Here is a 21,623-nt window from a genome sequence, read left to right on the forward strand (position 1 = left end):
TCTGACCCCTTTAGTGTCTTGTAAAACACTAAAAACTTCCTCACTGGCAACCAGTACGGTTGAGAAAGACCAGAACATATAAAGACTTTAACAAAATCAAGGTCTTACCTAATCCTTTCCTTCTCTCTCCTTTTTTTTTTTTTTGCTGTTTTTTCCTTCTTTCCCTCAGCAGTTTTGCCCAGAAGCAGGAATGTGGGTCAGCTCTGCTCTGGTATTGTTCAATCCGTGTTCTCTGGCCTTGAAACTATAAACTTTGTCTAGCTTTCTTCTGTACTATGATGATTGTCATAGGAAGGATGGCTATGTTGGTGATGCCTACTGCTCTTGGCATTACCTCTCAGCACTGCTACAATACTGATGTGAAGATAAAATAGCAGTTTTATCTGCACAGACTTAGGGCTGTGAAAGAAACTACCACTCAATAGTCAGGTCCTTTTGCAAATTTTATTGTGCAGTATCTGCAACATTCAGTAATGGAAATCTCATTTCCAGAACAAGAAAGACACGGTATTCCTTGACCCCAACAATATAGTCCCAGAGGATGGGCTCTGTGTCCCTGACTCTTCAGTGTCATGACAACCAAATCCAGGTATGATCAGCATGATGTGTTTTCTTACACACTGCTTTTTTATTTATTTATCAGTAAACTTGAAGCATGAAGAGCAAGAATGTGTCACATCCTATAGCAATGAATACAAAAACCGAAGCCTTTGTTACCATGTTTTGTCATTAAAATGTGGAGTATTCAGAGGACTGGAGAGAGAAGCAAACACTCAGACATGCAAACCGGGTTCTACTGGAGGAGCACTACTCTTTTTTGTCTCATCAGTACCAGGTACCCTTGGAAACAAAATCCCATTGAAACCCAGTCTTCCTCCTCTCTGACATAAAATAGCTCTAGTCTGAAGACATGCTACATAGTTTTGAGAATGAAGGAGTACTTGCCCAGTCTGGATGAGCCCACTCATGATTTCCTGCAGCTCTACTTTCTTTGTGTCTTGCTTTCTTCCAGTGCTGGCAAATCCCTGTTTGTCCCAGTAGAAGAATCTCCAAAATCTAGGCAATGTACCTGATTACCAAGCAAGAAGTTTGACTTGAGGCAACAGGTTATGCTCGGATACTGCTCTAGCATAGTGTCTCCTTTACACCAGGACCTTTTATCTCCTTCACACCTTTTTTCTTCAGACATAGCAATGACTTTCCCCCTCCTCAAAATAAAAAAAAAAAAACAACAAAAAAACCAAAAACCAAAAAACGAAGAAACAAAAACCCCAACAAACTAAAAGGGATGAAGACCATGCTGCAAGTCACAGAAGTGTGGTCATAAGCTCCTCAAGAAAGTCCTAGTTGTCCTCATGCCTTGTACTTGCTCTCAAGTCTAACTCTAAGAAGAGGAAACTGCATCAGTTCTGCCTGCTGACAGGCAAGGTACTCTTATTGCACTGGATTAAAGAGCTAAACACTTCTTTTCATGTGGACTGAAGCTCCTTCTCTGGCAGAGCTCAGCAGCACTGGCTTGTTCAGTGTGAAAGCTCTGTCTTCTTTTTCTCTGTTTCACAAGTATGCTGTACATCTGAACCTTCCACACTCAGTTCCTCCAGTAACTGTTGAGTCCTGGTTTTGGTAAGGAAAGTAGGAGATCCTGTGCTCTGTTACACAGCTGCTAACTTGCAGGGACTAACAAAGATCTTATATCTTTGTAGACTGTGTGTAATTTTTTTCTGCAGAGGACTGAATTCAGCTCATATTCCAGCAGCTGGAGAGAGCCACCAAATTCATCCTGCACTGCAAGTGATTATTTTTAAAGTACACTTTTTTTGCTGTTTGTGGAGAGGTGGATTCTGTCTTGTTTAGTGAGGCTTCTGGGCACTACAGTAATAAGAGTGGAGAGTTTGTTATTAAAGTCTAGTAACAGTCACCACTGAGCAGTTACTCTGCTCTAGAATTGTGTGTTTCTTCTTTCCACGGTAGTTCAGGCGGTTGAACTCCTCCATGACCTGCAGCATGGTCTTTCCTTTGGTCTCTGGCATCACCAGGAAGACAAAGATAGCCATGGACAGACAGTATGTCAAGAAAATGATGAAACAGAAACTACCAAGACCTTCCTATAGGAAAAGAAAGAGACAAAATGTGTTCACATAAACTGATCTAGATCTCTTTCTCTTATGATAGGGAGTTTCTGGTTTTCTGTTTATTAAAAATTTTGGTCAAGGACTCGATGTAAATCCTGCTTGCTGCCACCTGGGAAATGGCATGGAGTGGTAAGATGAACTAACTCTCCTTCCCTGTTTTAAGGAGGAAAGCTCTATGCTCAGCAGAAATTGAATGTCCTTGCTTGACAATCTAGAGAAGCGCTGAGCTTCAGTTACTCTTCTGTCTGCTCTGTCCTTAGTCTGTGGTAGACTGGGTAAGGTAGGTAGCATGTTAGTTCTGTCCCTCCTTGCACAGCCCAGAACTGCAAAGGCTTTTGTTTCCTGCTATGTACAAGTGCAGTGAGAGATCTCTGAAACTGCCCATTTTCCAAATTAACCCCAAAGGAGATGAACACACAGGAGAGGGGAGAAAAAGAAGGGAACCCCTCATGACGTTCAAATGACTTGAACAGTTGTTAGTGCCTCTGTCATTGCTTCAGTGTTTGTCAGTGTCACACTCTAACTGTGTAGATAGTGTTAGTAGTATCTAGAATTTATCTAGTGCTTTCACTAGATATCTGGGTAAGAAGAAAGGGGCATCAGAACTGCAATTAGTTTGAGTTGTCCTGTGTGTGAAGTGTTGAAAAAGAGAAGTATGCTCTGGATTCAAGAAAGGTGTAATCTCCTCTGAACTGAAGCTAAACACCCTACTGCACTTACCACAATGAAAGGGAAGAAAAGTCCAAGGATGAAAAGTTGGATCCAGTTTATAGTACCATTAAAAACATAAGCGGCTGGTCTGTACGACTGAATGAATATTTCTGTGGGCAAGGAGCATAATACTCCAGCTGAAAAAAAAAAAAATAACCATGTTGGAGAAAAAAGGAAGTTTAGAAATTTTGGAAGATGCTTCTGCAACTCACAGTTGATCCACTGCCACATAAGTTAATGGTTTTAACTGACCTGGAAGTGTTTGAGGTGCTGCTTGGCTCTTCAGGAGGAAGGCATGTAGGAATGCAATATGAAATGAAGTGTTACCTCCTACCACAGTGTGGAGGGGAATATCTACCCCTGCGCTGAACCAGTAGTAGGGATTCACACTAACTGTGGAACAGCTACACCTGGGACCTCTCCTAAAGGCTGAAGTGAGGAAGGAATGAGTATATGAAACCATTCCAGTAGAAAATACCAACCTGGCCCCATGCCAAAGCTCATGATGAAAATAAAGATGAGTGCAACAGAGCAGTATGGTACCCAGGAAAATGCATCCTATGGTAGGAAATGAAAAGCAAATAATATCATAAATTAAAATTGTATTTATCCAGCTCCATTAGAAACATTCATCACTGCTAACTGTGTCTATGTTACACACACATCTGTACCCTCTACTTCCAGAAACTTCACAAAGAGATAATCTTGACAGTGATCATGGTAGTATAATGCCATTGGCTTTAATCTGCAGGTACATGGGTGGGAACAGCCCTGTTACAATGATGGTTAGCCTCAAAAATACTTCTACTCTGACTAAAAAGTGACTTGGGTGGAGGGAAATGGTGATGATATCTGCCATAAAATAAAACATCAAGACCTGACACAGCTCTATAATGAGTAAGTGGGGTCTTACCTGTAGTGAAAGCGTGACTGTGAGGAACCCTAAAGCTAAGGCCATAACAGTGTAGGTTTTCCAGAGCAGTGTCTTTCGTCCTGCACGCTCAATTAGGAAAACCTGCAACCAGAAGGACATGCTATCAGCTCCACAGGACACAGCACAGACCTTAAGGACAGGCACTGGTGAGCTGTTTTCACCAGGCAGGCACAGAATCTCTGAAGAGACTGCTATGTAGTACCTCCTGTGGGAGAGTGAGTGAAGGTGTGGGGGGGGGAATTGAGCAGGAGCAGGAACTGCAGGCACAGGGGTGGGGAAGGTGGAGAGATGCAGAGACGCAGGGAGTTATCACCTGAGCAGAAGAGATCTGAGGTGGCATTCTGGTGGCAAAGGACAGCTGGGAGCTCAGCAAAATGGAGATGCGTGTTAATTGCCATGAATCCTACAGCCTCCCAACAAGTAGACACAGTGTCCTACCAGCAAGTAGACACAGGGACTGTATCTGCCTTTCCTATAGGGGGGAACTGGAACTCCCAAAGATGGCTCAGGCTGGGTCATGATTTTGAGAGAAGATCCTTTCCTCCCATAAATTGCATATGCCCATGTTTTCAGGGTGTGTGGAGAGGATTTATGTGATCAGTGCAAATGCTGCAGTTGATTTGTTGCAGAACATTTGATCCTTGAATCTCCATTTACAGTAGTTACAAAGATTGAAGTGAGCCATGCATTATAGCAGAATGAAATTCAGCTGAAGGGCCACTTACACACATCAGTGTGGTAAGGATCTCAGTGATCCCAACTCCAAGGGAGACATAGTGGGTTTGAGCAGGGGGGATTCCAGCATTTATAAAGACACTGTATGCATAAAAGTAAACCTGTGAAGAACAGAAAGATGTGAAGGCTGTACTCATGTGATCATGTTTACAGTAGCTTCTGTCTTTTTTGACAGAAAATAACTAATCAGATGTTGACAAAAGAGAAAATATTCATTTCAGTAACTAATCCTCACTGTCTCCATGAGGCTTACTTGTGCAGAACAGCTTCACAGGCACCTCTGTCTTGAACTCAGTAACAAATACAACCTTCTTCTCTTTTTGCTTTTAGCACTACCTTTGTCTTGTCTTACAGGTTATAATTCTATCTATCTGACATCTTTTGCATGTTTTAGTGTTTTGTGTACTTTGGATGAGGAGCATACAGAAATGTGGACAATACATAAGCAAATGGTTTAATTCTCTGTCTACATAATCTTGAAGATTTTGATAGATGTAAGCACTCATAATGCGTAATAAATTCCACTGTTAATATACTCAGCTTCTACTGGTCCTCTATGGTATAGTTACTGCACCCCTAGTGAGGGTAGAAAGGAGTCTTACTAATCTTGAAGTCTTTCTGAATTTGCAAAATTCATCTGGATTTTGAAACTTCTATGCTTTCACTATAAGCTCATTGTATACAGTAACTATTCCCATGCTCAGAGATATGAAACATAGCTAGATATATTTCCAGAAAAAAAAAGTATAACAGAATATATATCAGTAACTGTTACACATGTTACTGGGATGTTGTAATTGTCTGTAATCAAAAATAAGTGCAAAGTTAAAAGAGTTAGAAAGAAACCCAAAGATTCAGGAATACAGAAATGCTCAGTCTGTACTGAGATGGCTGAACAATTTTGGGCAGTGCCTTCTGGAGTTCAGAGACGCAGAGAGGCTTATGCTGTTGTTTACTTGTTTGGTATTTGAGATTTTATTTTATCCCCTTCCATTCTCTTATTATAACAGGGTCATTCATAGAGATGTCTTCAGATGACAGTTGCTAAAAGAAGGTTCTCAACTTATCCCAGGTCCCAGACTTCCATGGCAAAATACTATAATAAGCAGTAAAAGCAAAGCAAAGTAGCACACGTACCATATTGCAGCCAATTAGCTGCATGCATGATGAGACAAGGAAAAGAGTGATGAACTGCCAGCGGACAGGTCTGTCACGAAAAAGGTCACACATGCTCTTAGCCTTCTCGTCATGGATGGCTTCTTGCTCTGCCATCATGTCATCTATTTCAGCCATATGATCACCATCTCCCCAGAGCCACTTCACAGCTAGAAGGAGAGGAAAAGAGAGAACTCCTGGACCAAGCTCACCAGCACAGGCATTAATTCAGAGGGTTACTTCCTGCCTTGCCGAGTGTCTTAGTTGAGCTTCAGGCTCTTTGCTTGTATGACCTTTCTAGAGATCTGGGTTCAGGTTAGACACAGATCCAGTTCATTTCTGTATATTTTTACCCATAAGTCTTAATCACAACCTCACCTTTGGGTAATAGCTGCTTACTGTGTTTCAATGTAAATCACTTACCAATCCTCCCCTGGATACACTCCTGCTAGGGTATACATGAAAATACAGACGAGGAAAAGTAACACCTACATTAAAAAATAAATCTACATCCAAGAGTTCTCTCTTTCGACACTTAAACAGAGGAACAACCACTGGGGGGGTTTATGTCAGTAGTTGGTGTTAGAGTTATTGAAGAACTGAAATGCTTACAGATAAGGCATGACAGTAAAGAGCTTCACTTTCTTACACAGAGCCAGAAGATACCATATCCACAGCCTGAGTGTTCAGGGCAGAATCTGTACTCATGAAAGTACAAGCTCTGTGTGATCACATCCCTCAGAAGATCCTGGCAGAGGGTAAGGGAGATACTAATGCCAAGAGAGTACTAATACCAAACCAGAGGAGGCCATCTTTCATTCAAGCTTGTCCTGGGTTTAGCAGTAGCAGTCAATTTTTCTCCTTCTTGGTAGCTGGTGCAGCGTTGTGTTTTGACTTTCATCCTGGGAACAGTGCTGATAACACCAATGTTTTTAGTTGTTGCTAAGTAATGTTTACCCTGACCAAGGACTTTGTGAGCCTCATGCTCTGCCAGGGAGGAGGGGAAGCCGGGAGGAAGCAGAGACAGGACACCTGACCCAAACTGACCAAAGAGGTATTCCATACCACAGCACGTCATGCCCCGGAGGTAACTGGGAGTTACCCGGCAGGATACGGGGTCTTATGGATCGAACTAGTTTTTCGGTGGGTGGTATTGTATTCTCTTCCCTTGTTATTTTCTCTTATCATTGTTGTCGTTGGTGGTAGTGGTGGTGATTTGTGTTGTACACTGATTTCTGGACTGTTCTTGTCTTAACCCATGGGAGTTGCATTCTTTCGATTCTCCTCCCCATCCCTCTGGGAGCAGAGATGGGGGGGGGAGGAAATAAAGAGGGAGGAAAAGGGGGGGGAGTGAGTGAACGAGCTGGCTGGCTGGGTTTAAACCATGACAAAGCTGAAGGTGGTTTCAGAGCCAAAAGACCAGAAGTCTTTTTCCCAACTGTACTCTCTTCCAGGCTCATGTGGGGCTTTACTGTATTCTTCACTTTTTGTTGAAATGAATACTTTGTGCCTCATTTCCTTACCTTTGATGCACCCCTCCTTGTCCTTTTTGTCAATGAGAAGGTAGCGGGGTGAGTCTGGGAAGAAGGGGAGGGTGAGAAGGTGAACGAGGGCAGGAAGCACATTGACTGCCATGAGAATTGGCCAGAGAGCATCTACTCCAAGAACTTCTCTGAAACAGAACCAGCAGAATGAGAGGAGCTGAGCAACCATGTGAGCACACACAGGCACAGGGTGGTCCCTTGGCGCTGCTGCGGGTGTCCGGGCAGCTCTCACCCAACAGCCTCCAGCATTCATCAGCCCATGAAAACCTTAATGGGAGGTGGAAGGGGAGAGCAGAGTGCTGCTGCCCGCAGCACACCAGTTACACAGTGTTGCCCGCTGTTGCACAGTGATGAGTGCAGCACCGCTGACTGCACCCTCCTGCACAGCTGGAGCCCATAGGGGTAAACTGTGTCCTAGCACAACAGTGAAGAAGGAACCTGCCCTGGCTTATACGTCTGTTACTGATCCCAAGAGCCTCAAATTACAAGACAGGATCCACGGGTTATCAGTCTGCTACTGACTGCCCCATGTAGCAGCTGCTGGGTTTCCTGGTTTTTTGAGAGTACTGTGGCCAGAAAGACACGTGCCAGGGGAACAGGACAGACCATCTTTGGCACAGGACAGGCAGAGGAGCCTGTGCAGGGCGGAATGAATCCACCACGGTTTTCTGGTTTCGTGGGTGTGCTGGCTTGTGTGTATTTTCAATTACGTTGGGATGGATCTGATATTCCCTGCTCCTTCTAAAAAAAAAAAATATTAAAGGTAGACGTCATTTCTTACAAAAGATGGATTTCTTTCAAAACCCATTTGAATCTGGTAAAGGTTTTATTATCAGTATTTTTATCTCTCTTTGCTAGGAAGCAACATCATTGTTCAGGATTAAATATTTTGTATGATTTCTGTTTCTCATAGACTTAAGCTAGAAGTTCAGGCTGAGCTAATTCAGTCTGGCTGCATAGGGTACCCTGAAAACATGTCTAAAACTAGTTACTAATTAGCCTGTCCATAGGCTTGCATTAACATATGCATGTATTTTAGTAACAGAAGAAATGACATAGATCTCAGACCTCCTTACCTGAGACCCAGAGCAAATGCTACAAATTTTCCAATGGCGATGGAAGTAGAAGCAGTTACAGCAACCAGCCCACGGAGCTTCCGCGGGGCACATTCCCCGGCATACATGAGATGGATGTTCAGAGCTATACCTGCAATCACAAGTGTTTGTCAGGGCAATTTGAACTCCCAAAGGTCTGGTGTTCTGGAGTGGACCATTATGGGCAAAGCATATAGGATGACGCTCCAGGCTAACTTCTTGCCATGCTGAGCATTCTGCATGACCTGAAGCATGTTCCTGATACAGTGGCCTTGTGCCTTTCCTAAATCTTTCATTAAGCAAGTATGTTCCCCTGGGGAAATCTGTTCTTCAGCAAGCTGGTCTTCTCCTATAGTGTTTCCTACAGCCACATGGAGATCTTTGCTGTTGCTCCCTTTAGTCTTAAATTGTATATTTCAGTGCCTATTCAGGATGCTATGTGTCTTGATTTGTGCTTCAAACCAGCAAGTTAACAAATGCTCTATATTTCATTTGCTCAGTCAATGAATTATTGTTTCTCTATTATTTTTGCTGGTTAGTATTATCTATATCCAGCTGCTCAGGAATTGAAAACACAGACACAATGTAACCTTCTGAGGCATCTGGAAAGAAGAATTGCCCAGATTGAAAATCATACCCTTGTTTGTAATACGGAAGACAGTATCAGCCACAACAAGCAGCTACAGAAACAAGAGGTCAGCTTTATACTGCCTGAGCATGCTCCCCTGAAATATTGCATGCTTTGGTTTTTTCACAGGTTGGCAGTACTTTCTGTCTGGATTGGATATAAAGATAAAAGAATGAGGAATGGAGATGTCACACCTGATTAATTTAATGACATTGGTGTTTTATTATTTAGTTAAAAATGCATTCAGAAAGCAGACCCTCCGCAGAGTTAGTGAAAATCTGTGATGTGCATACTCAGACTGGTAAATCCTTGTGTCCGTCAGTCACTGCTCTCCCAGCTACTTAATGCCATAGATAGGAATGCTGATTTACCTCCACACACTCCAGCAAATAATCTTCCAATGATGATCATCTCAAAGGATCCACACAGCTGGCTGAACCCCATCAGAGCTGCACTCAGCAGGGAAGGGATATCTGCTAAAAGCATGGCCTTCTTCCTGGAATTCATTTAAATTCATATGAGCATAAATAGTGTCCCTGTGTCATATGCAGCCTTACAGAAGTTGTATAAAGTGTACCAAGTTGAAGACTCTGTGCTGGCTTTTGAGATTAGCTGCAGTGAAGTAAATGGGAAATGGGAATGGGAAAACTTTGTTGTGGACTAATAAGATAGTTTTATGTCTCTAGTGGAGCTGGCATCTGCACTGAGGAACAAGCTTTGTGAGAGGCTGTCTGTGAAATTCACTTTTAAATGGATTTACTCCTCATGTGACTTCTCTGGAATGGATTTGCTTTGGAATTTATAAGGGAGAAGGTACAGTTTTCTTTGTGGCCATTGGCAGATTTTGCCATTCTGTTTCTTCATCTGAAGCAGCTCTGGGCTGCTCACACTTGTGCCACTTCACAAGCACTGTTTCTCCCATGACAGTTGTGGCTGTAAACAGAAAGACTAATGTAATCATTATTCCTACCTTCCAAATCTAACAGACAAATATCCGGCAGACAAGGACCCCAGAAGCCCACCAATGCTGTAAATGGACACAATGAAGGACCACATCAAAGTAATCATCTCTTCACTGGGAGAAAAGCCATATCTCCTCAGACAGGTCTCACGAATGAAACTTTTGATGTACTTTAATATAAGAACAGAAAACAGTGGACTCAGTCAACATGCTTTTGCATAACTACATCACTTTTTTTACTTCTCTTACCTACTTACTGGTCTTCTTGATCCATTTCTATTGACAGCTTAGTTGTAACCTTAGCCCCAGTGAAATCTATGGGAATTCTGCTGCTAACATCCTATGTGTTAATGTTTTAGCAACAGAGTGCAATGAATAAATATATCAATATATCAACTGTGAATGCCACTAAGATAGTGGTCTTGGCACCATTCAGGATGAAAAATACCTCCCCTAATTTTACTTTTTCAGCTGCAGATATTAGAGCTGACCTCAGTTCCAGAGCTACAGTCCGTCCCTGTCCTTTTTCACCTTACAAACAGTCACATAAACTTAGTGTGTGTGGCCAAGCAAATGGTACAAAGAACAACCTGAGCACTGGAAAGAGGAGAATGTCCTGGGAGCAGCCCATGTCAGTAAGGGGAAAATGGCTGACTATAAATATCACTGATCCTTCTCTTTCTCAGTTCTGTCACACCAGACAGATGTTAAAACCCCATGAAACACAAGAGCAATAGCAGCCAGTCTTAGAACCAAGAAACCACAGTTAGTTTTGAGAGCAGAAATGAAGAAGTTGTTAGTGCTTGCATATAGAGGCAGGAACACATAACATTGAAATCCATGCTGGTAGCTCAACCCATGAGCTGTCCATGCTTACCTCAGCGGGAGAATTGATTACGGAGATCTGCAACCCATATTGGAAACCTCCACCAATACCCAGGACTAAAGCCAGGAGGAAGAGATTGTAGCTCATTTTCTGGCAGGAAATAAAAGCAGCAAACAAAGCTGGCACAGCTATTCAGGCATGTCCCCACTGTCCTGTTCACCTCCACAACTCCAGCAGCCTGAGCAATGCCACACACCTGTGTCCTCTGACACCAAGGAGCCAGTGCAGAGTGAAATAGAAGACCAGCTACTAAAGCACAGGACAGTGAGGAATTTGAGGAGAGACAAAGCTTGTAGCTGCCTCCCAGAATCCAGTTACACACTTCAGTGCTTCTGTCTCCAGTTTTGGCTGACTTAATCTGCACTATCATAGAGTAACTTCTAGTGGGAGAGGGTGTAATGTGCATGATTTCCATCTACTTCTCCTTCCTTCTTTTCCAATTGTTAGGGTTAGGGTATTTTGCTCAGTTACTTGGCTGAGACTAGACAAACATTTTGGGATTGAAGGGCATTCCTGGTTTAATAGTTTATTTATCTTTTCTTAGAACTATATCTGATAGGAGGCTTAGAATACAATACAATAGAATTGTATACAAAATACATAGAATACAATACAGTTCTGTGATACATGCATACCCCATCCCTCCCACTCATAACTCTTTCATTGTGGAGGACTTTTTCAGTCTTCCAGCCCTCCTCCATCTATCAAATCATATATTTTTTTTGGCTGCTGTGCTCTGAACAAACTTGGTTTGTTTGAACTCCCAGTTATGTATTGAACATTAAATAGAAATGTGCTTTTAAATCCAGTTTTCTTTGCTTTAAAAAAAAAAACAATTCCTTGCAAGACATTTGATATCTTTCAGATATGAACTTGTGCTATTATTTGGGCCACACCTAATTCAGATTTGTTTTTCTTTCTGTACTCAATTTATGCAACAGGTCTTTTAGAATAGCAGCAGGAAAAAAAATATGTACAATTTGGCTAAAGAAAAAGAAGATAACCATATACCAATTTGCATGCAAAGGTAGTTTTTTCTGCTTACAGCCTAGGTCTTTCTTAACACTTTCTTTGGTTACTTTGGAAAAAGTCACTCTATATACAGAGAAAGAGGAGCCTGAGATAATATTTCAACATGTCATTTCATTCTTTCTTGGTGTTTACACTCCATTTAGCTTGTCATGAAGTTCTTGCTATTTGATTTGTCATTATTGAATTGGTTACTGATGAAACTGCAGATGGTTTCAGCATGCTGGGCATTCACTCCAGGTCACTCGGGAAGAGAAGCTCCAGTAGCAACTAACAGGCAACTAGAGCTGCAGGAGATGAGTAAAGGACCATAAAAAAAGCACTGATGGAAGCCAAAGTCCAGGGACTGGCTTAAACTAGAGTGGACTGGCTTGAGCTGCCCAAGTCATGGGTTGGGTAATCAGTTATCTCATTCAAAGGAAAAGTTCTGACTGCTACATTGAACCTCAGTACAGCAAACATACCTTCTGAAGCCTAACTTGGGCAAGGCTGACTAAGCCTGTCCATTAAACTTTTGAATTATGGGGTCAGGTAACATTTTAAGAGTAATGGGCATTGCCTAAAGTTGAAGTCTGTGTCCCTATAATATATGGCAGATGCTAGAAAAGTTGAATCTCAGTTTTAAATCCTGACTGTAAAACAAATAAACTGCATCTTTACTTTTATCCATAATTCTCAAAGGGCATCTTTATCTGGCAGGCTCCAAGATGGTTCTATAAAAAGTTTTTTTTTCAGGTTATTCAAACAGCTTAGGGGGAAATTCCCTCTCCTGGTGAGAGGCTGCATTAGGTGTTTCCCCAGGCTGGGGTACTTCTTGTCTTTGGTGCCTGAAAGAACCCCAATCCCAGCTGGATTAGAAGTGAGAGGTGGCTTGTGCAGAGGACCATTGTCTGTAGTAACAGTAGTAACTATTTTTCTCAGATGCTGATGGTTTTTAATCAATACAACAGTGCATGGTTCTTTAATCTGTAAACACTAATGTGAACTGTGAGCCCCTGAGGAATATATTTCAAGATATATTTTTGCCTAACACTTCACATGATAAAAAAATTGACCCGAACAAAGTGTCATCTTTTTTCAGTCAAAGGTGTTTTAATTCAGTAAAAGTTAACCAACTTGTTAAACACTTCAATTAAAATGTAACCACTGCCTGTCTTTGCTTCCTCACTCTAAAGACACCTGACTTGGGGCCGTAGTCAGAAAAAATGCTTGATGTTGGAATTAGTGTTTCGTGACACATGTACTTGCAGGACTGGCTCTGAAACTCAGGCACCCAAGTGGATGTTAGTCTGAATGTTAGGTGTGTTTCGTACTGTCACATGCAGCCCCTGTCCTGCTAGGGCTCTGGGGAAAGGCACAGTTCCAACTCATGGGAGTAGGCACACAGGTGGCCAAGGTGCGGACCTCTGGATACCAGAGGACTTCTCCCAGTTTTAACCAGTTCTTCCCTGCCCTATAGGTCCCAGTTGTGTTTCCCAGGCTTCACCCTCTGCCCAGGCAGTCTCTTCAGTTCATCCCCTGCTTTCTAACCTGTATCTTTACTGCCTTGTTTTCTTTGCTTCACTTCTCTTTCCTGTAATTTTTCTAATCTTCACCAAAGGAATGACAGAATATTTTGATACCATCGTGAATGTAGCAGCACTTCTTTGCTTTGACTGTGTGTTCTGCTCTTTCCATCTGCCCCTCACTGCTCTCTCCAAACTATAGAAATGTAAAGTATCTATGCAGTTCCCAGCTCCATGGAGTCCTGCTCTTGTCTGTCTTGTCTCAAAATCCTGTTATTTCAAAATCTCAGTGTTGACCAAGAGCAGAGATACCTGCTCTTCCCTGTGTCTGTGTATTAATTACTTCTAAAACAGCAGCAACCACAAATGAACCAAAGTTTAGTTTTATTTTTCCTCTATTATAAGCCTCAGGTGGTGAAGAATAGTTCTTGCACAGACTCCTTTTCTGGGAAGTAGCTGTGCTGCTCCACTCATGCCCAGCATGACAGTCACACACTTCAGAAGCATTTAGTCCTGTCATTCAAAAATGGTGTATTTTTAAAACATGTAGTTTAAAAATATACCGAAAGAAACTTTACTTAGTTTGGAAATGTCTGTGGGCTTCTCTGCTGCAGCCATCAGCGCTGCTGTGATTGTCATACAAACAAAGCCAAAAGAAAAGAGATGGCTTGATTGAGACATTGAGAAGAAATAGAAAGAAAGAAGCTTCACCAGTCAAACCAATGCCTGTGAAATGGGTCCCTTTTCCATGTAAGCTAGAGAAGACAGCAAGGCAGCACAAACGGCAATGACAGGTTCGCTTCTCTCTGTAGAATAGAAAGGCACTCCCTGGCAGTGGGAAGTTGTGTACCCTGGTGAATCCTAGAGATGGGATCTACTGGAGACAGAGGTGTATTGCATTGCCAGCAACAACAGCAAATCTGCTGCTTCACAAAGTATCTGGCCTTTAGGACTCACCCTGGTACTTTAACATTCTTTCATCCCGCGGAGTGCAGTCTGTGAGGGGCCTGACAGGTTTCCAACTTTTCAAAATAGATTATTTATTTTCTAAATGCTTCTTTGTCCCTACTCAGGTTTTACTACACGTGAACAGAAATACAAACCCATTCCGCATCACCCAATCCTACAGGTATCGGCAGGGATGTGGTGCTGCATCAGCTGAAGCCACTGGGGGGCAGGAGAAGGACAACATTTCCCGTATGAGGCTCTGACTCCAACATGCCAGCAGTTTGCTGCCTGTGGTATCTGGCAGGGTTCAGAGGATTCCTTTTAGCAGCTTTCCAATGATAACTGCATGTAACTTGTACAAGTTAACAGCTGCTGACGCACTGTTTGGAAGCATGTATCAACAACAGTAATACATTGGAAAAGGACAGCTCTAGTTTCTTCCTGCTGCCTATTCTGAATGAGATCAGGTTTGGATAGATGTCTTCCAGGAATAAAACCACATCTTCTGAATAAGGCAAGAGCTTTCTCCTTTTTCCCAGCATCTTATAAGCAGGCACTGCCTAGTGCGAGTCTTTGTCCCCTCAGGTGGTGGCATACATGAGTTTCAGCCTGCGGCTACCGGGTGGAGTGTCCCTGGTTGTGCTAGTCACTGAGCTGTGTCGTGGGAGCCTTTGAGATAGATGGGGATTATTCCATTTCTAGCTCCTTAGGCAGAGGCCAACATGTCAAAACATGTATCTCATTGGATAAGAGGCCAGGGAATGCAGCTCACACCTGGGCCTGAGTATCATGAATCTGCTCCATCTGTCTCATTTCTGTTGCAGCCAAACATAAAAATCTATCTGTCTGCAATGACCTGGCCAAGAACTGCCTGCTTAGGCCATTGCATTGTCTTACTTTTCCCAGGTAAATATGTGCACACTCTTCTATTTAACAGGTGAAAGCAGTATTCATCACAGCCCAAAGGTAATCCTAGAGGCTCTGGACACCAATGCACAAGGGCAGGGGATGTGTTTGTATCTCCTGTTGGGCCTCTCACTTGGTTTGCCTCAAGCTTCTCCTTATTTCACCTCTACCTTCCCTGAACTGCGCAGAGATACGTTCTCTCTCTTCAAAACCCATTCCCAGTGCTTTTATGTGGAGGTTAAACCAGAGAACTTGCAGTCTGTGCAATGAAGTAAAGCAACTGCCTGTGGCAGTCTCAGGTCAGAGAAGGAAAATATCAGGTGAGCTTACGGCAGCAACAAGAGATGAGTGAAGTCCTGCAGGGAGGTAGTGAGGTGCCTTGGACTGTGGCACAGGCTGCTCACAAGGCTCTCTCTTCCAGAAGGGGCATAAATTGGCTGTTGCTGTGACTACATCTGTGTCTGCAGCTGAGGTGGGAGCTCCTGGAGTTGTTCTCTGTGTTTTCTAGTAACAGCTGCCTTGATGAGGAGGGGATGGATGGATTTTTTTCTCCTACATAACATCTGTATGACTTGAGGTTTTGTGCTGGCAGGTGTTCACAGTGGCTGTGTTTCTAACTGACTTCCTGCTGCAACTTAAACCAGCATTCCCAGTGTTCAGCCTTAGGGTGAGTTCTCACAGTTTCAGAGTGGCAGTTGGTGTGGATGAGAAATCTTCAGTCTCAAGGTCTGTCACCAGGGTATAACCACAACACTGCAGTTACTCAAACTCCTGGCTTTGGAAACAGTCACATGAACACAGCAGGTTTCCAGCACCACTGTGGGGACTGACCACCTCGTCCCTCAAATACTTTTTCACTGAACTCAAGTCTGTCATAGTCAAGGTGGAATATCATGCCATGAGCATGGAGAGTAGTTATTTGGAGAATGTGATGGCAGTCTCTGCCTGTAATTATCTGTCTGCAGTAATAAATAATAATCCCACTATTAGGAAGGACCATCAATGCATGGTCTTTGATGTGCCTATGTTTTAGAGTGTTTTTATCCCAGGATTGTCCGCACCAACTGTAATTGCACTGCAAGAGGAGAAGAGGCGTGAATCTACAGGATGAATTTTCCCTACAAATGCTACACTGTCAATCACAGAAGAGATCTGAAGGTGCTCCCTGGATGGTTGTTGGCTATCTCCCAAGATCTGGTCTGGCTATTTCTGTAAACCCTTTCTCTTTCCTGTAAAGACCATCACAGTGAAATAAGAAATACCTGTCTGCTTGTCCTGACTCTTGCAGGATTCACTCAAATATGGAAGACAAATAGCACAAACAAACAAGCGTCTTTCTCAAGAAACATCCTGCGGGTCTGCTGTTTTTATGGTGAAAGCAATGTTTATGGAACTTAGCTGTTAAAAGGGATTTTCTTTGTAGGAAAGGAATGCCCGGCTGTGACACCATTATTCTCAGTTCCAGCAGTTCACTAACGGTCCTTAGGAAAAAAGACCACGATTTATCTGAGTTCAAGACACTGTATAAGAACTTCAGGAAATGGGCTTCATTGCAGAAGTTTCTCAGGGCAGGGACCCAATGCTGACAGAGCTTCTGCTACCACACAGACTCACTGGATGCCTTCCAGACCAGAGGAGACATGTGGGAGCTGAGTGCTCTGAGGACACAAGGACAGAAACAACCTAGGGAACTAGCTGCTTTTCCTTGCAGGAAGAACAGCTCAATGTTCTGTGCATTGGATCAGTAGTGTGCATTTACATCCTCCTGATAAGCAATAGAGCTTCTCTGGGAAAACTGAATACTAAAGATAATTGAAATACACTTTTCTCCGTTTTCTCAGTCCAGTGTGAGCTGTAGGTCATGTGTGGCTGAGCTATTCCCTTTCCTCCCTTCTTTCTATCAGACATGCAAACAGTTAGTTGAAACTGGGTGACCTGAAGGCCAGAGAGCACAGACTGCTTAGCTGAACAAAATCTCTGTTCTTGCATGCAAGAGAAGAGTGTTTACACTCTGCCAAATGGCAGTAAATGTCACTGAATGTTCCTGTCAGAGAAGAGGAAAATATGTGCAGCAGTGTCAGAGTGTCAGACTCAATCCTGATTTAATGCTTCAGTTTTCAATTAGACCTGTCCCCTAGCCTATTGACAGGTACCTGAGTCCTGCCTCTGATGAAAGCTAAAGTACAAATACCATTTCTGACTGCTTGTAGGGGCCTTCAAGAGCTGACAGAATGCTCAGTTGTATGTGCTCCTGTTGTGAGCTGAACATAGATCTCTTATTATAATAACAAAACATTGTTTCTCGGTTCCTTCGTTGATTTGGCCACAGCACTTATGAAATGGATGTTACAAAATGAAGGTCCTTGAAGGATATTCCCCACTGGCAGCTGTGGAAGTGACCTACAGTGCAAATGACAGATCACAAGGCAGAAGAATTTAACAAGAATGATTAAGCACTGGGAAAAAAACCCAAAATCTGTGCAGAGACATTTTCTTGCTTGATGTCTTCAACTCATGATCAGAAGCTGTTTTGGAAGAGGTACTTTATTTGGATATGTGATCAGGCCCTCCTCAAGAAGATTTGGACAAGATCTTCTTATGATATGCCAGATGCCAAGCTGTATTTTTGAATTAAAAAACACAGGAAATAACATAAACTTTGATTTACAGCAAATGCTGTGCAAACCATGTGTCCATGAAGGAATAAACTCTAAGTGCTATCTTTAGTTTCTTGTTAACAAACAAACACCCCCCCCAGTTCTGTGTGATTCACTTTCTCCTGACTTTAGCCATCACACTGTAGAGGTAGCTGATCTGGGACAGGAAATCCTTCAATGAAGGAGAAAGAACTTATATATGGCCATTAAACATCACAAAGTAAATGTTTCAGGTTATGATTACACAGCTTATCTATGCACAACAGGCTCATGGAGCCTTGTTTCCAAAGCTGGAGCAGCAGCGCTTAGCGACTACTCTGAGGTGGATCTGGAGCTTTTGGCACCTGCTGTCCATACCACCGAGGACTGAGTCCAAGAGCTGAAAGAACCTTCCAGAAAGGTCCCTCTGGCTGTTAGGGTTCATTTGCAAGGGAAGCTCAGTGATGCCGTTTCTGAATCTGTTCCTAGTGCTAGTGTGCCAGGCATGCAGCAACGTCTTCTACACCAGAGCTAACTGAGATGTCAGGAGTGGCATGGCGCGGGGAGCACTAGGATGGGTGAGACCTCATACAGAACTTAGGTAGTTTTATATCTTGGTGCAGGGAGTCTGAGAGTGCGCAGGGGGCGAGCAGATGTCTTTGTTTTCAAATGAATAGAGAACTGGGGGTCTACTGCACAGGTATGGAGTATTGCTCCAGCCAAGGTAGCCAGGGAATAAACACTTTCCATGGAGTGTCCTATAGCCCAGCTGGAGGAGGTGCCTGTGTGTCTTTAGCCCAGGTGCGATCTGTCACAGCAGGCAGGACACGTTTGTGAAAGGTCATAAACCAAAAAGCCAACGGTGTTAAAGAGCAGAGGGCACATGTCACTGGCCGGACACTCATGGAGCACGTGGCTGGGGCTGAGTGAGCACCCCTGGAGAGGGCGCCAGTGCTTTTTACGGTCTGTGCTACCAGGGCTCAGCTCCTTTCATCCTGTGACTCCGGAGAGCGCTGCGATGGGCAAAATGAGAGCTGCTGCCTTCAAAGCAAGCATCTGTTTGTTCTTGAAACAATCAGTGACAGCAGTTAAATCTTGAACTCGTTACCGAGCCCAAAACAATTACGATAAAAACAAGTTCCAGATGGGCTCAAACAGAGTTGTTTTTGTCTTTACTAAATCAGAATGGATTCCATGTCTTCAAGTTCCTCTGGCATTTATGGACAGGAAACATGAATTACACACAATAATCCACTACAAACAAAAGAGATGAATGCTGCAACAGCCCATTTATCTTTGCTCATGTGCCTTCTTGAGGTTTATGTGCTGGTTAACTTGTGGGGAGAATTAATAGGTTTTTTTCTTTGTTTTCTAACTCTTTGCTATTTTGGTTTGCAGAAACTGAGAGAGGAAGATGTTGAGTTTCTCTTAAGTTTACCTGCAACTCCAGGCAAACACTTGCATGTTCCTTAAAATCACTCCAGAAATAGAGAAAACAGAACAGAGGCAATAGGATAGTCTAGTAGTAGTCACTGTCTATGGGCAAAGCCACTCTTTTTCAGGAAATAAATATGTTTTTAAATCAAAGCCAACCGAATGCACAGTGGTGAGTGTGCAACACACTCTAGTTCTTCTTCTCCAGGCATATTTTCTTGTGAGTTGGTTTGTGGATTGTAAATGTTTGCAGTACAAAGGGTTACTGTGACTGAGCCTGCAGGTGCAGAATGGGTAAATACTGTTTGGAAAAGAGAGCTGCCTCCTGTGCCATTGTGTTTCAGTTCTTCCTGTGAGAGACCTGAGCTAAGGGTAAAGATGGAAGTTCTTCCAGTTAGTCCCTCGGTCAGCTCCAAGAGCCTACAGATAGACACCTTTTCCAAAGGCCACCCAAAATGCACTGAAGTCTGGGCATCAGGCCTGTTTTGTGGAAACTGAGTTTCTGTTGTCTTGCGTTTTGAAAGTGATGCTGCACATTGACAAGAATTCAACTGCTTCCAAAAGGAAGGGGAACCCAGGAGATGGCAGGCAGCAGCTGTACATCAGCCCTGCTCAGACCTGTGCTCACGTCTGCCCTGGGGCCCTGGGCAGGAGAACAGCACAAGGAGGAAATCAGCAAAGATTTCTGTGTGGGGTTTTTGTTCTGGCAGTCCCTCATTCCTCCTTGCAGCTGAGACAAAGAATCTGGGTTTGGTTTTGAGGGGGCTTTTAATTAGATTCCATGATTTTATAGAAGGGAGCATGTTGGCATCCTCACAAAGGTGCATCATGTGAACTCAGCTGGGCGGCTGACTGTTGTGATGTTGTGGAAAGACATAATTCCCCAAACCCATAAAATGTGACAGGGATTGTAGCAAAGACTCAAGCTGCCTCTGGGTGCTCTTTAGTGCATGAAGTCAGCTTGGCTGAGCTCCGAAGGGAGTGAGATCACGGGCAGGAAGCAGCCTGGGAACTGGGGGTGTCAGTGAGGTTTGTTTGGCCTATTCCAGTGTGAGACGGTGAACTTCCCAATGTGTTCCATAGCTTCTGCCCCTTCCCCCCATGAATCTTACAAAAGAAGGCCTTAAGTAGAAGCAAGTAGAGTTCTCCAGTTTTGGCTGGCAAACAAAAGAAAAGAATAAAAGTGAGAAACTAATGGCTTTTATTAGATTCCATGCAATGTCTGATTAGCACATAGTCCTCTACACAGAGTTTGTGGGGTTGATCATTTGGATTCTCGTCTCTGTGGAGCTAAGTGCGACAGCTCCAGAACAATGACCTCCTTCCAGCAGAGATACTCCCAGTGTTCATCTCCATACTTGGTTCAAACAAGGAAGGAAGGAATCACAGGGCTTGAATCCAGCTTCAGCCTGGCATTACCCACAGGCAACAAAAGCAGATAGGAAACCTCTAATCCCACACCCAGAGGAGCAGGATAATTACCCATTTATTTCATCCATTATTCATTTATTTATTCTCAGTTCTTGGACTCAGCTGCCCCTCCTGCTCCGCTGTAAGCTCTGCACTGTGCCCCAGTGCAGCTCTGCCCCTGAGCTCTGTGCTCCCCCAGGAGCAGCCATTTCTCAGCACCACAGTGCCTGCAGCCCATTGTCCCCCCCGATGTGCTTTAACACCCCTTTCATCTTCCAGCTGGGTTTTGTTCTTCATCAAAGGGCAGCCAGGGCAGAGGTGATGGAAACACTGACTCCCTCCCCACTGGTGATTTAATTTCCCATTAACTGGGGGTTTAAAGGGAAATCTCGGCTCGTTTAAGGCTCTGCTGACAGCTTCACCGTCTCCTGCACAAACCCAGAACCAGGCTGGTGTGGCTGTAACGATGATCTGACCCCTGAGCACACGGGCAGCTCTGGAAACAAGATCAGCACAGAGGGTGAGGTTTAGGCAGACCTTTATCAGAGCATCCTTCCAGAGTGCTCTGCAGAGTGCTGGACACAGTTACGTGTTGAGCACAAATGTTCCGCTCTCTCCTCTAGAGTTAACTGCAAATGCTGCGGCACCGGCACCGGCACCGGCACCGGCACCGGCACCGGCACCGGCACCGGCAACGGCAACGGCAACGGCAACGGCAACGGCAACGGCAACGGCAACGGCAACGGCAACGGCAACGCCCTCCATGCCTACACCCTTCCCTCCTGCTGATTGGCCAGCTCCTGGGAGGCACGTAACGTGTCCCGCCCTCCGCTGCCTGTCACGGCGATACTCCGCTGCCATTGGCTGTGGAGGCTCGCCCCGCCCCCGGGAGGAGGCCCCCAGCGGCTCTGCCCTCCCATCCGTTACCTGCCGCGGCGGGTCCGTGCCGGGTTGGCTGCGGGTGGAAGCCGAGGG

The 21,623-nt window shown here is 44.0% G+C and overlaps 1 protein-coding gene across 1 annotated transcript; it reads right to left on the minus strand.

Moving 5' to 3' along the window:
- Positions 1-1,263: 1,263 nt before the first annotated feature.
- Positions 1,264-11,165, minus strand: LOC133221667 (solute carrier family 2, facilitated glucose transporter member 11-like). Its single transcript, XM_061370763.1, has 12 exons — positions 10,977-11,165; positions 10,772-10,870; positions 9,904-10,064; positions 9,305-9,429; positions 8,288-8,417; positions 7,191-7,339; positions 5,650-5,837; positions 4,503-4,613; positions 3,757-3,858; positions 3,326-3,401; positions 2,853-2,980; positions 1,264-2,105 (listed from the first exon to the last, which is right to left on the minus strand). The coding sequence occupies exons 1-12, from the start codon at positions 11,148-11,150 to the stop codon at positions 1,899-1,901; spliced, it is 1,650 nt and encodes a 549-aa protein (XP_061226747.1). The 5' UTR covers positions 11,151-11,165; the 3' UTR covers positions 1,264-1,898.
- Positions 11,166-21,623: the final 10,458 nt, after the last annotated feature.

The sequence above is a fragment of the Neopsephotus bourkii genome, unplaced genomic scaffold (genome assembly GCF_033783945.1).
Source record: "Neopsephotus bourkii isolate Nb327-2 ecotype Australia unplaced genomic scaffold, CSIRO-AGI_Nbou_v1 NB_1542, whole genome shotgun sequence".
Taxonomy (NCBI): domain Eukaryota; kingdom Metazoa; phylum Chordata; class Aves; order Psittaciformes; family Psittacidae; genus Neopsephotus; species Neopsephotus bourkii.

Bases quoted from the DNA above. Each gene is read 5' to 3' on its own strand.
- LOC133221667 (XM_061370763.1), bottom strand. From the start codon at position 11,150: ATGATAGTGCAGATTAAGTCAGCCAAAACTGGAGACAGAAGCACTGAA. The intron at 5,838-7,190 runs GTAAGGAAATGA...CTCTCCTTCTAG, and splicing joins CAAGGAGGGGTGCATCAAAG to CTGTGAAGTGGCTCTGGGGA. The intron at 3,402-3,756 runs GTAAGACCCCAC...TTCCTACCATAG, and splicing joins CAGTCACGCTTTCACTACAG to GATGCATTTTCCTGGGTACC.